The sequence below is a fragment of the Malus domestica genome, chromosome 03 (assembly GCF_042453785.1).
Source record: "Malus domestica chromosome 03, GDT2T_hap1".
NCBI classification, from domain to species: Eukaryota; Viridiplantae; Streptophyta; class Magnoliopsida; order Rosales; family Rosaceae; genus Malus; species Malus domestica.
Window position 1 is genome coordinate 2,424,482 of NC_091663.1, and position 13,152 is coordinate 2,437,633.

At 36.7% G+C, this 13,152-nt stretch overlaps 1 protein-coding gene across 1 annotated transcript; it reads right to left on the minus strand.

Annotated features, from left to right (window-relative positions):
* Positions 1-216: 216 nt before the first annotated feature.
* On the minus strand, positions 217-5,011 carry LOC103427077 (DEAD-box ATP-dependent RNA helicase 20-like). The gene is made up of 13 exons (XM_029099447.2): positions 4,851-5,011; positions 4,270-4,706; positions 3,953-4,132; positions 3,687-3,833; positions 3,303-3,466; positions 3,022-3,114; positions 2,754-2,839; positions 2,439-2,674; positions 1,914-2,141; positions 1,427-1,473; positions 1,090-1,182; positions 724-964; positions 217-535 (listed from the first exon to the last, which is right to left on the minus strand). The coding sequence occupies exons 1-9, from the start codon at positions 4,901-4,903 to the stop codon at positions 1,966-1,968; spliced, it is 1,572 nt and encodes a 523-aa protein (XP_028955280.2). The 5' UTR covers positions 4,904-5,011; the 3' UTR covers positions 217-535; positions 724-964; positions 1,090-1,182; positions 1,427-1,473; positions 1,914-1,965.
* Positions 5,012-13,152: the final 8,141 nt, after the last annotated feature.

Consider the following 13,152-nt stretch of genomic DNA (forward strand, 5'->3'; position numbering starts at 1 on the left):
GTGACAGGGCTAAAACGAGCCCTCTGGCCCTCTAACCCTCGGTTGGAGACGGAGGCAAATATGGCCATGTACTGTTCATTAAAATATTAATATCTTGGAGAATCTTGGAGGGCCAGAGGGCTAAAACGAGCCATCTGGCCAGCCATCGGTTGGAGATGGCCTAATACCCTGAATACTTTTCTCAATAATATTCCCAAGCTTTCGAAGCATACAACGAATGGAAGCAGCCACTGCCATTGCCATTTGATAAACCCAATTTTAAAATTTGAGCGTGATTGTAATCTTAGGCATTGGACCTGTGCAATCTGATAGCTAAAAGCATGTGTACAAATATTTGTTCATTGATCATACTATTCTTTTGGAATTTTTCCTAGCACGAGTGGTAAATAATTGTCAATGAGACTAGTGCCCCATCATTCATCGCCTTCATAGCCTTCATCCTCTTCATCGTCTCCATCGTCTCCATCGCCTCCATCGCCTCCATCGCCTCCATTCTCTTCATAGTCTCCATCGGCTTCTTGCCAAATTTTATAAACTGACAAATGAAATGCAAGATAATTAACAACACCAACTATCACTGTATTTTAAACTTCAGTGACAATATATTACCTAACTCCCAACTTCTACGTATAAAAACTCATATCCCTAATCAATTTTTAAAAATTGTCTAGTGAAAGACGGTCGGCCATGTGTGTTGTTTAAGGGCTTCAAACAGATACTTACCTCTATATTTGATTCCCTTTCTGGTGTCATGTATTCTTTCCAACAAGCCATCGGAGTTGACATCACCAAACAATATGGTTTCCTTTCTGTCACCAATCATCCTAGCAAATATTGCTCGGTAAAGCTTCTTTTCATAAGTTGTGGCACAAGCGGCCTCCAAAGTTAGATAAAAGTAACTAACAGGAAGGCAGGACAAGTGTTGGTATGCCTCCACCACGCTCAAAAATTGCAGTTGGAGGCCCTAAAAAAGAAGCCATGCAGGCCGTCATATTTAAACAAGTGCACCACTAAAGATCACTTGTAAAACAGAACATGCTAAAGTAAGAAGTAGAGCAGCAGCAGCTTTTACAAAAGATCGGTTTTAACCTTTTTACGGTTGATTTCTTGCACGACGTTACTGGCAATATCCTTGGTCTTAGAACAATGCAGATACAACGGAAAGAAATGACCAGCTCCAATCTGTTTAAAGAAATGCAAACGGAACAAAGTTAGCAACATACAGACCTTATTTTATGGTACTATATGCAAATGCAAGTGTGTAGTCAACTATGTGGATTAATTAGAACAACAGTTGAAGCGCTGAGGTTGAATTTTGAGTTCTAATTCCAGACAAAAAAGGGTAATAAACAGATGGTGCATGCCATTATCTAATTGTCTTATATGCAAATGCAAAGTTACGTAATGGTCTTATATTCACATATACCTCCTCCTGGTTAACCGCCCACCGCCACGGTGCAGGTATGTAGGTTCCTGGAAGACATCAGTTCACACCCATATCATAAATCCAAAAAAGGAATGAATTCCAATAGTAGTTTATCTTGATAATCTGTTTCGTCGTCAATCATACCCAAACAAATAAACAATCGGAAGTCAAAGATTAACCATATGTATGCATCATATAAGCCACCAAAAAAAACATCGTCAATACTTGGTGTACGTCAGCTAAACAAGTTTTAGGCTTATGGCGGCAAGAGAAATGATCAGATCAAATCTCAAAAATTTATGTAATACCCCCAAAAATCAAGCGAAAGCATCTAGTATACAGGGAGAAGGTAGGACACTACAAGGTGTTTTTTCATTAAAATAGACATCCAGCATTCCCTTCCAACGACCTGAACAGTCTATGCTTCGCGTGTGCATATGACAATGTGTGTACAACAATATTTACTCTAGCGTTTGTAGTTACTGACCTGGATATGGTACATCACGCCCCAGTTGTTCCAATTCAGAACTAACCTTCTGTCAAGCTTCCTTGAGTAAGATAATAAGTTCCTCTGCGAATACAGCATTAGCAGTTGTAAAGAACGTGAATACTGTTCCTTTTGCTGCGGCACTTCCAGCACGGTCAATGCGGTAAACATAATCATCAAGGGACACTGGAAAGTCGTAATTGATAACATATTTCACATCCTTCAGATCTGCAAATTAAGCATGAAACAAAATGATTAGAAACAAGGCTTCCGACCAATTCACAGGCTAAATGCATTCAACGAAAATTTGCTACACCTGCACCCCAACAAAACCCTAGGTTACTAACAGGACATGGTTTTGAAAAGGCGGATGTTGACTAGTACAATAAACAAAGCCTTCAACTGTGAAGAGATTGAAGAAGGTAAATTTCTTTATAAATAGATGCAACTGTTGAAGCGCAAGCAATAAAGAGTTCCTTTCAAGTCTTTCACAAATTAAAATAATAATAATAATAATAATGATACCTAGATCACGAGCAGCAACATCTGTTGCAATCATTATGGGGATCCTGCCAGCTTGAAACTCAGAGACAATCCGGGCCATTTCCGCTTGACCCTTGTTTTCATGAAGCGAGACTGCATGCTGACCGTCCGTATAAAGCTGCAGGGCAAACTGATCACGTTTTTCGCATCCTTCCTTTATATCCATGAATATCAGTATTCTGCTGCCATCCACTATACGACCTAGCAACTCTACCAATCTGAAACGTTTGAAATAAATCAGAAACATATATAACCGCAAACAGACAGCCCAAGATCAGACATTAGAATGTCCCCTACTTGTTATATTTCTGATCTTCAGTAACGACGTAAACAGTTTGGTCGATCGGATGTGTAGGTTTCAGAGGTGGAGAAACAATTGCAACCTGTTCAACATCCAAAGATTAATGTCAAACAATTATTGGGTATTGCACATTAAAAAATTACGCTAAGAGTACTATTGCAATAATAAGATAGAACTAAAAGGACATTTTGTTGACTACCAATTTCATCCAGGAAAAACAATTAAAAACAGCTAAGCAATGCAAAAAATAGTAAGATGTATTACATTGCATGCGTTGTAAAGGAACCGGTTTGCCCGTTTATCAACCTCCTTTGACCAGCTAGTACCCAACAATAATATTTGACAGTCTGGGTGAATCTGCATTCAACAAACCCATAGATAATTAACAATGACAATTTTCAACTGAACATAAACTTTGATATATAAACACACACGCACGTGTGTGTGTGAGCCAACCCCACTTACTGGGATAAGGCTTGGTTGGTGTGTGTGTGTGAGAATAGCAACGCGGGTATGAAGAATAAAGTAAGGGCAATATCTCGAACCTTAGAAACAATGTCTTGTATTTGAGACCCAAACCCCATGTTTTGTTTTTCTAGCATCCAATCAGCGCCATCCAACACAAGATATGTGACCCTTCTGACATTAGTATAACCATCCTCTAACGCAACAAGCAAGGACCTAGGTGTGGCGATTAGAATCCCACCTCCTGAGACAAAATATTAATTGCAATAAAAAAGAAGAATAAATATACATATACTCAAACAAGAAGTCTCCTTTAAAATCACCACCTACAAAAAATTGCACGTTACCATAAACAATGCCTATAACAGAATATCAAGTGGACAAATATCTGATACGTGAAATTCCATCGGAGTAGCACAATAATAACAATAGACAGCATAATGTAGTTTGCCACCACCACTTACTACTTTTTTTAGGAGAAGACAGTTTCCAGCTTAATAAGACTTTAATGTTGGAAGCTGCACAAAATTTAGCATACTCTTGTTGGATTTCTTCACCGAGTCGCAGCGTTGGAGCTAAAATCAATACTCTTGGGCCATCTCCACCACGAGCTGAAGGAAAGTTACAAAATGGAAAAACTTATTGCCTATGATCAATACAACACAAATATATATGATTAAAACAGCTAGGATTTGATTATCTTAAGGATAACTAACATATATCAACTCACATAGTTTTGGCTGGGAGTTTATATGGACAATTGCAGGCATCAGATACGCCAGCTTCTTCCCGGATCCTGGTTGAGCAATACCAATGAGGTCACGGCCCTCCAAAGCCATTGGCCATACTTGAGCTTGAATTGGTGTAGGCCTAGCAAATCCAGCTTTTGAAAATTGTTGTATAACATTTTCTGTGATGGTCAAGGGAAATTATCAATTCAATAGATATAGGTATACATTCAAGTGGAAATATATATATATTTTGTTATATTTTATTAAATAACAAGTTAACTTGTTTAAAACAAGAAAGAAATTAAAAAGTAGGTACCTGGAAACCGAGTGTCATCGAAATTCCTGATGGGGTTTGGAATATCACCACGGCCTTCAACAGTGATTCCCCTCCGTTGCCTATACTCCTCGACCGTATAAGAGGTATCATCAGTATTGAGGTGCTGCGTTTCAGGCATGCTGCCGTGAGGCGTATAAGAGGTGACATCAGTATTGAGGTCCTGCGTTTCAGACGGGAGGTCGTCCAAGAAACAAGTAACTTCCCTCTCGAGGTCGTCCGTTTCAGACGGGAGGTCCTGCGTTTCAGAAGGGAGGTCCTGCGTTTCAGCAGTAATTTTCCTCCGCTGCCTCCTACACTCCTTGACGTCGCCGGCCGTATATGAAATGCCTCCAGCCGCATCAGCACCATAATGCTGTGCCAACCGTTCGGAGCGACGAAGTCCGCCCACAGCACCACCATCAACAGCATCCAACCAACTGAAACAACAACACAAGATTATTCAAGTTGTCCGGGTAACTTCTAACCACTAACAAATTTTAGCAAGTTTAAATTCGTACCCAAAATTCCCCATATGAGAGAGACAAAAAGAAAGAGAAAGAAAGAGAGAGAGAGAGAGTTACCTTCTTTTTGTCGGACAACCGTGATAAATGGAATCATCGGAGCGCTTCGCCATATTCAAGACAGCTAAAGCTAGGGTTTCCGAATTTTGGTACCAATCACTACCACCGTCGAATCTTTAACCAGGTACGATTTTGTTTATTTTTTTCATTTATGTTTCTGATCGCGGTCGGTCTTAATTCTCAAGCCCAACATTGATTGGGCGTGTTCAATCGATCGTATGGTATCTCACAATACTTCCGCCTTGGGCCATCGCAAACCTTGTAATTAATTACTTATTTATTCATTTATTTATGTTTTCGTACTATATTTATTTATTTATTTCCCGTTTCCTGGAATTGATGATCTCTTAGACCATCTCCAAACAAAATGTCAAATTATAACAGTTAAATTATAAATGATGGTTGATATGGCAATTTGAAGTCTTATGCCCAATTTTTTACTTTTCCAACTGAATTGTCAAATGTTATTTTCTTATCAAATAGAGTTTAAGTGGTTGTAATTATCAAAAAAATATTGAAACTATTGCAATCCTATTAGATTAGGAATGTGATCGTCTAAATCTTATCATGTTTTAATAATATATATATTTATATGATATTAGTAATGATGTGGCAGCCAAGTCAGTAGATAAGTGGGGCTCACAAATGCCACGTTACAACTTTAACATATTTATTAATGAATTTGACGGAAAGTGATAATATTTAAGTTTTAATTAGATGTAGAGTGAGAATAACTATAAACCTTTACTATTGTTGTCATTAGGTTAGGAATTGGATGTGTCCGGAGCTTAAGGATAAAAAAATTTTGAACACACAAATTGAATATGACGGTTATCATTAACTCATTCCGGCATTTCACTGGTCTACCTCACACAAACCAACGATTTTGATTTCTTTTCCACACAAATCTAGGGTCCATATTTTTTTATCTCTAGACTCCATACACTAAGGTTTAGAATGGATTCAATTACGTTATAGGTTGGCTTGGCGCCATGAAAGGTGCCTCCCCTTACCCATGGGATAACTTGACCTCCAATGTTCAACTCTTTTTGCACACAACACAATTGTGTTTGTACGTATATTTTATTAGTCACTGTCCATGCATTTCACTAAATACCACCACACTAGAGTTATTTTCACAGGGGTTTTAATTATGAGATTATTCCTGGATAAAGGAAAAACTAATTTGATGTTAGTAATGATGATGGATAAAGGGAAATCCACGTTCGAAAAAATATATATTTTTATGTGATATTAGTAATGATGTGGCCGCCAAGTCAGTAGATAAGTGGGGCTCACAAATGCCACGTTACAACTTTAACATATTTATTACCGAATTTGACGGAAAGTGGTTAGGAATTAGATGTGTCGGAGCTTAAAGATAAAAAAATTGAGAGTTTTAACGAAAAACCCGTGGTACTGTTCACTTTAACGAAAAACCACATTTTTACACTAAAAAGTCAAACCTGGTACTATTCACTTTACCCTTTATTTTGTCCTTATTGTTAAAACTCAAAGTTTTCAAGCCATTTTCATTAGTTTTCCTACAAAAATTTGGAACACACAAATTGAATATGACAGATACCATTAACTTATTATGGCATTTCGCTGGCCCACGTCACACAAACCAACGACTTTTATTTTTTTTCCACACAAATAAAAGGCCCATATTTTTTTTACCCCTAAACTTGAGATACTAAGGTTCAGAATAGGTTGGCTTGGCGCCATGAAAGGTGCCTCCCTTTACCCATGGGATAACTTGACCTCCAGTGTTCAACTCTTTTTGCACACAACACAATTGTGTTTGTACGTATATTTTATCAGTCACTGTCCATGCATTTCACTAAATACCACCACACTAGAGTTATTTACACACGGGTTTTAATTATGAGATTATTCATGGATAAAGAAAAAATTAATTTGATGTGGGTAAAACCGTAAAAGAAAAATAAATCAAACAATGACACTTCATTTTAGTGTCTAATCTAATTTGTGTAAAAGCATGGTGCGTGTAACCTTACTCTTCACTTATTTCGACAAAAAACAATAGCAATTTTTCAATAAAAAACGATAATGGTTAGAAGGGTTACCACATGGATATGTTAATTCTCTGTGCTTGTGACCAATTTTTTGATCTGAAAATAATGTGGCATGAAACAAAATATCGTTGGAAGAAAGATATAGCAATTAAGCAAATGAATTTTCCAAGCATGCATGCATGCCCTTAATTAAAGGATCGAGTTTGACAAAAGAAAAATGTGAGAGCCAGTACGTACGTAATTGGAAAATCCACGTTCGACAGAAGTAAAAATTTGGCAAATTCACATGATGGAGATATCTCACTCGAGGCTGCTGCCCTGCTCACATTTTGTTAATCCAAACGTTCATTGATTCACATGACCTGCTCACATTGTGTGTAAAATTAGTGGGGTTGCAATTGCAAACACACGACCTGCTCTTCGTTAATTGCCTCGGCCACTCATTCGTGGAAGGGAGGACCCACAAAAGGAAACAAAGGGTATCGTGCCATAAACCCTAAACCCAGTACACATAAGCCTGCCAGACCTCCTCCTACTCCTGGTTAACTTGCAGGTTTCATTGCTGGCAGCGTGAAGAGAAAAGTGGAGAGAGGAGAGCAAGAGAGAGAGAGAGCAAGAGAGCGAGCGAGAGAGAGAGAGAGAGAGAGAGAGAGAGAGAGAGAGAGAGAGAGAGAGAGAGAGAGAGAGAGAGAGAGAGAGAGAGAGAGAGAGAGGGAGAGAGCATGAAAACAGGATGTATTTCCAAAACTCTCTTTCTCAGACTTTCAACCTTTCCGGCCCCTCTCACCCTTCAAATCTTCCCTCTCACCCTTCAACTTCAACGTTGCAGGTAATTCCAAAATTCACTCGACACTCGACGACAGCCCTCGTCTCCGTCTTCGTCTCCCTTTCACTAGCTCTCTTAGAGCCCTTGCATGCGATCTCTTTACCGCTCATTTGCGGGTTGTTACTTCAATGAGACAGTCTTCCCACCGATAGGGGGAGATAAGAACGTCAACGTTCCTGTACGGTGCGAATTTGCGTGGATGTTGCCCACTATGTCTCATCCCGATCCCCATACTGCACAAGTGTGATAAGCAAGTGCGATAAATTCTAGTTTTCAAAATGTTGCTTCAGACGCATTCCTCTGATCTAGTTAAAGTGACGAGATCATATATACCAACTACAAACATGCCTGCAAGGATATACGTACTTAACGGAGGTCAAGTCAACATTATTAGTGTGACATACTTATATACGTTTTCATAAAAGTATAAATTTATAAAACTTGGTTTAATGACGAAGAAATGTAACTAGAACCGGTGATTTTGTTGTTTGGAATTAATGAAGAGGTCTTGGGTTCAAAACACCATGTGTGCTTATTTAAATTCCAATTTTTACAAATTTCTTTTCATAACAGTATAAATTTATAAAATTTGGCTAAATGATTAAAAGTTTAATTCGAAGCAATGGTTTTTGTATTTAAAATTAACGAGAAGTCCTAAGTTTGAAATGCTATGTGCATGTTTATTTTTTTCAATTTTTACGAACAATTTTTATATATTTTTGTTTGGTTGTTAATTTATTTTTAATTACTAGCTAGTACTATGTGGGTTGCTATTTTTAAACATTCGTTCCAATTCAAGTCTAATGTTCAACAAAGAATAACGCGTAAACTAAATTTTTAGACTAAATTTGCAAATCATATGACGTGTCGTCAAAATGTTTAATTTGGTGCCCATTCATTACTTATACATATCTTTAAAGATTCGAAAATATCATTATTTTTTTAGTCTTATATTGACGAGGTTAGTAAATAAGAAAAAACACCTCACGATTTATACAAAAACACTTTAAAAGTTCAGATGGAAGACAAAACTCATAATCTATCTACTTGTAAGCCTGAAGTTTTTTTGTTTCCTTCTCTTGATACAAAATAAATTAGTTTTTCTGTGTTTCTAAATTACTGAGTTTGAAGTGTTTTTTTCTAAATATAATTTTATCGATGTCTTACGTGTAAAAACAAATAATTGTTTTTATATGAAGTGAGGGCACATTTTTTTATGTCGCCCCGGGCCTCAAAAATCTTTAGACCGGCCCTGGCAATTTCTCTATATTTTAAGCTTTACCCCATAAGTTAGAGATGATCTTAATGTAGATAATATTTTTTTTAGTACAACAATGTATTTTACACAACTTGGAGATGATTGTAATGTAGATAATATTTTTCTTTTAGTACACCACACTATAGGCAACCTAATTTGGTATCGAGTTCGCCATCTACGAGATTCGAACCTAAAACCTCTCACTTACAGGTGAAGAGGAACACCGCTAGATCATAATACTAAATGACTAATGTAAATAATATTGTTTGTTAAAAAAATCTACTTAAACCTTAAAAAGGGAGTTGTTTACGCACTCAACTCTCCACCAAAATAATCCACTCACTTTGGCAACGGTCGGTCACCGTCTTTAAACGGCCACATCTTATTAAAGGGGCTGTTATAATTCGTGACGAGCTCAAATCACCTTTTGCCACCTCCATAAAAGGTCAAAATAAAACAAAATCTGCAAAGGGACACTAAATAGTACACAGACTGACAAATCAGAGGGCCAAGATTGAAGAATTCGAATAAGGTATCAAAGTTGAACGGTTGAGATGGAGGATCCTCGAGAGAGAATATGGAGTGGAGTTATGCAAATAAATGCGTGCATGCTTGACCAATTGATGAAATAAATAAATAAATATGAAAAAATTATCGCAGCGGTTACTCGATTTTAATCAAATTTTAGCTTTGGTCTTTTAACTATAACTCTGTAACAATCGGTTTATTAACTCTTCAAAATGTGTAAATATGATCATTGTCGTCAACTCTGTTAGAACTTCAATTGGGTTAAAGTTGAGGGACTCTTGTTACAATTTTTTCATTTGATTTGTCAAATTTTCCCTTTGATTTAACCTCAGTTGTGTACATGTGAATCATTTTAGCAAAAGTTATGACAGAATTTACAAAAAAGATTATAGCTGAACGTTTTGATGAACTAAGGGACAAATAGTTAGAGATTTAGTTGAAGGACCATTGCACTAATTTAGTTAAAGTTGAGGACTAATGCTACAATTTGCTCAGCAAGTAAAAACACCAATTCTTTCGAATATGATCAAATTCAAGGGTAAGAAAAAAGATCTAACGGTCCAAATTTAAATCTAACAGCTAAAATGATTAAAAAAAAAATTTATTTCATGTGTTTCATATCTTTTATAATATTTCACGAGTTTCATGATGTCGGTTTAGTAATTTTTCAATATTTATCGGAATCTAAATATTTTTAAGTTAAAATATTCATAAAATTGAATTAAGATGGTCTACATAATTTTTTTTGCTAAAACAGTTCATTAAGAAAAAAACTATTCTATATTAATTATTTATTAATTACAGACTAAAAATTTAACATGATAGGTTGGAACAAAAAAACTATTTTCAAATTAAAACTTAAATTTTTTAGAGTAAAAATTTTAGATTATCACTTAAGAGAAATGTTATGATGGGATTGAGAAGGAAGGTACGGTACAGCCAATAAATAAAATAAAATAATTAGCACTTTTATAAAAGACCCAATGGCTCTCTCTCCCCATTGGGAAGGTGCCCATGGGACCTGTACGGACGCCTGTGGTCCCTATTATTAAAAAAATTAAAAGTCTGATTTTATCCGTTTCCGGTAAAGGTTGATAATCTGATCCGGTGGGGGCCAAGGAAAAGAATACTAAAAATACGAGGACTAGTCGCTTCGGGCGATAGCAGCCTACAAGACTGGCCTGCCCAGTCTCCCTGGTTCCAAACATCCAGCTTGCTGCAGCATGCAAAACCATCTACTTTTTCTGTTTTTCAAACCTGAAAAGCTTGTTTTCTTGTATATGAGTTATCCAAAGGGTAAATGTTCGTTCTGCAAGTAAAGGATATTTCTGATTAACTTTTTCTGCCAATTTTTTTTCTTTCTTTTTTTTTGTTTTTTTGTTTTTTTTACTTTTTGAGGCCAAAATTAAACACACAGTCAACCAGTTCAAATTACATATTGATTGAGTTAAAATCACCACAGTAAAATTTTACAAACATTTTATAGCCGTATAATAACTTTAAATAAAAACCATATGTAATCCGCATGAATAATCAAATCTAATTACTCATAACTTCTCAAACGTAAATCTAAATTCTTAATCAATGGAGATAAACATGGCTAAAACTCCGTAAAGCTAATCCTAAAATTATTTAGGTCAGCATGGTATGCAAAGGCGGAGCCACAGTGGGGTCAATGGGGTCGCACGACCCCTTGGAAGCCATGGAAATAACCTTAGAGGTCCCTTAGAGCTGCTGGTTCGACCCCTTGGAGCTGCTGGTGCAACCTCTTGGAGCTACACACCACTTGTTCGACGGAATGTTTGAAAGAAGAAAGAAGGCAGCCTTGCTGCAGGTTGAAGAAGAAGGAGCTTGGAGCTGCACACCACTTGTTCGACGGAATGTTTGAAAGGGTTTGTTCGACGGAATGTTTGAAAGAAGAAAGAAGGCAGCCTTGCTACAGGTTGAAGAAGAAGGAGCTTGGAGCTGCACACCACTTGTTCGACGGAATGTTTGAAAGAAGAAAGAAGGCAGCCTTGCTGTAGGTTGAAGAAGAAGGAGCCCGCGTGGGCCTTTTTTTTTTAAAACGAACTTGGGCAAAACGACGTCGTTTTGGCCCAGGGAATTGTGAAATTGTGAATTCATGCACCCTAAATAATTCTTTTTTTTGTTGGTGCACACATTATTCTTTTTTTTAAATTCTTTTTTAGTATTCTCCTTTTTTTTTTTCATTTTAACACCAATTATTTTGTTAAAAATTATTAAAAAAATTTATTATTGTTCCATGCACAGATTAATCCGACACTGCATCAAACACCCGACTAATTTAGTCAGTACTATCCGACAACTATTTATTCTATCCGACTGAAATAGTCAGTACAGTCCGAAGTACCAAACGAGGCTAAAAAAAAATTTCTTGACCCCCCAAAAATTATTTCCTAGATCCGCCACTGATGGTATGCTGGCACTATACACAGAACTAACAACCTCGATGTCTGTATGTGTCTTGGACGAGGTTATTCAAGTGGAATCAGTGAAAAGGTAAACCCTAGAGAAATTATTTACCCATAAACTTTCAAGTCTTTGGTTAAAAACCAAAAAAAACTTTTCGGAGGCAAGAAGCATGAATGGAAGCAGTCAGTGAGGGAGAAGACAAATTGAGATACAAAATTAGATGCCAAAAATTTGTCAAACTTGCTAGTTGGTATAAAGGTAATAAAATAATTAAGATCTAATATCACAACAATTCAAACTTACCCCAACGGCACTATTGGAATTTTTTTTTTTTTGAGTACATCGATATTTTTACACTAAGGGATGTGGAGTTTGGCTAAGTCACACAATGAGCAGCCTAATTTGGTATCGAATTCGTCATCCACGAGATTCGAACGGCACTATTGGAATTAAAGCATGAAAAGAAATGAGAGTTGAATTTTATTTGGACTCAACATTTTTTTTAAACCTAATTTTTAATATTTTTACACTTAAACTCTCAATTCTACCCTTATAAACCTCCTCCACCCCCCCCCCAAAAAAAAACCTAAACCATCCCCTGACAACCATACTGTTTTAGGCGACTCTGCCGTGCACCATCGAACCTGTCATCATCGCCACCTTAGTGTACCCGCCATCTCATGTGGCAAGAATTCAATTTTTGGTGTTTTTTTTAGCAAACGATATTATCTATAATATGGAGGTGGGGGTGGGCTAAACCTCATAATGGGCTATCAATAAGATGGTTCAAATTTACGTTTTCAATTTCTGGTGTTTTGGAAGAATTGAAGTCTTGAGGATATATGTATAGGAGGAGAAAATTAAAGTGTGTAGTGGGCGCGTCGCATCCCTTCACATGTTTACTTTACTACATTTTGGTGATATGACATTATTAACTTTCGATTTTGTCACGGTTATATGAGTTGATACTTATCTGCTAAGTTGAAACTCTCTTTCCAAATATTCATTGCATTGAGAAGAAAAGAAGTCACAGATAGATAGATAGATTAGGTTATCATCCTGGCCTCTTTCTTTTATTAAAAAGTTTAAAAACTAGGGATGTTTGGGGGTAACAAATTCAAAATTCAAGCACCTTGATCAAAATATGCGCTACTTAATTTCTGACTTTGTTAATTGAGGTTTTGTTCTTCCCCTGCCAACTAAAAAAATATCAAACGG

What these genes read in the sequence shown, in the direction of transcription:
- LOC103427077 (XM_029099447.2), bottom strand. Translation starts at nt 4,903, where the DNA reads ATGGCGAAGCGCTCCGATGATTCCATTTATCACGGTTGTCCGACAAAA. An exon ending in GTCTTCTCCTAAAAAAAGTA is followed by an intron (nt 3,467 to 3,686) that starts GTAAGTGGTGGT and finishes ATTTTGTCTCAG; the next exon opens with GAGGTGGGATTCTAATCGCC. An exon ending in GAAGATCAGAAATATAACAA is followed by an intron (nt 2,675 to 2,753) that starts GTAGGGGACATT and finishes CAAACGTTTCAG; the next exon opens with ATTGGTAGAGTTGCTAGGTC.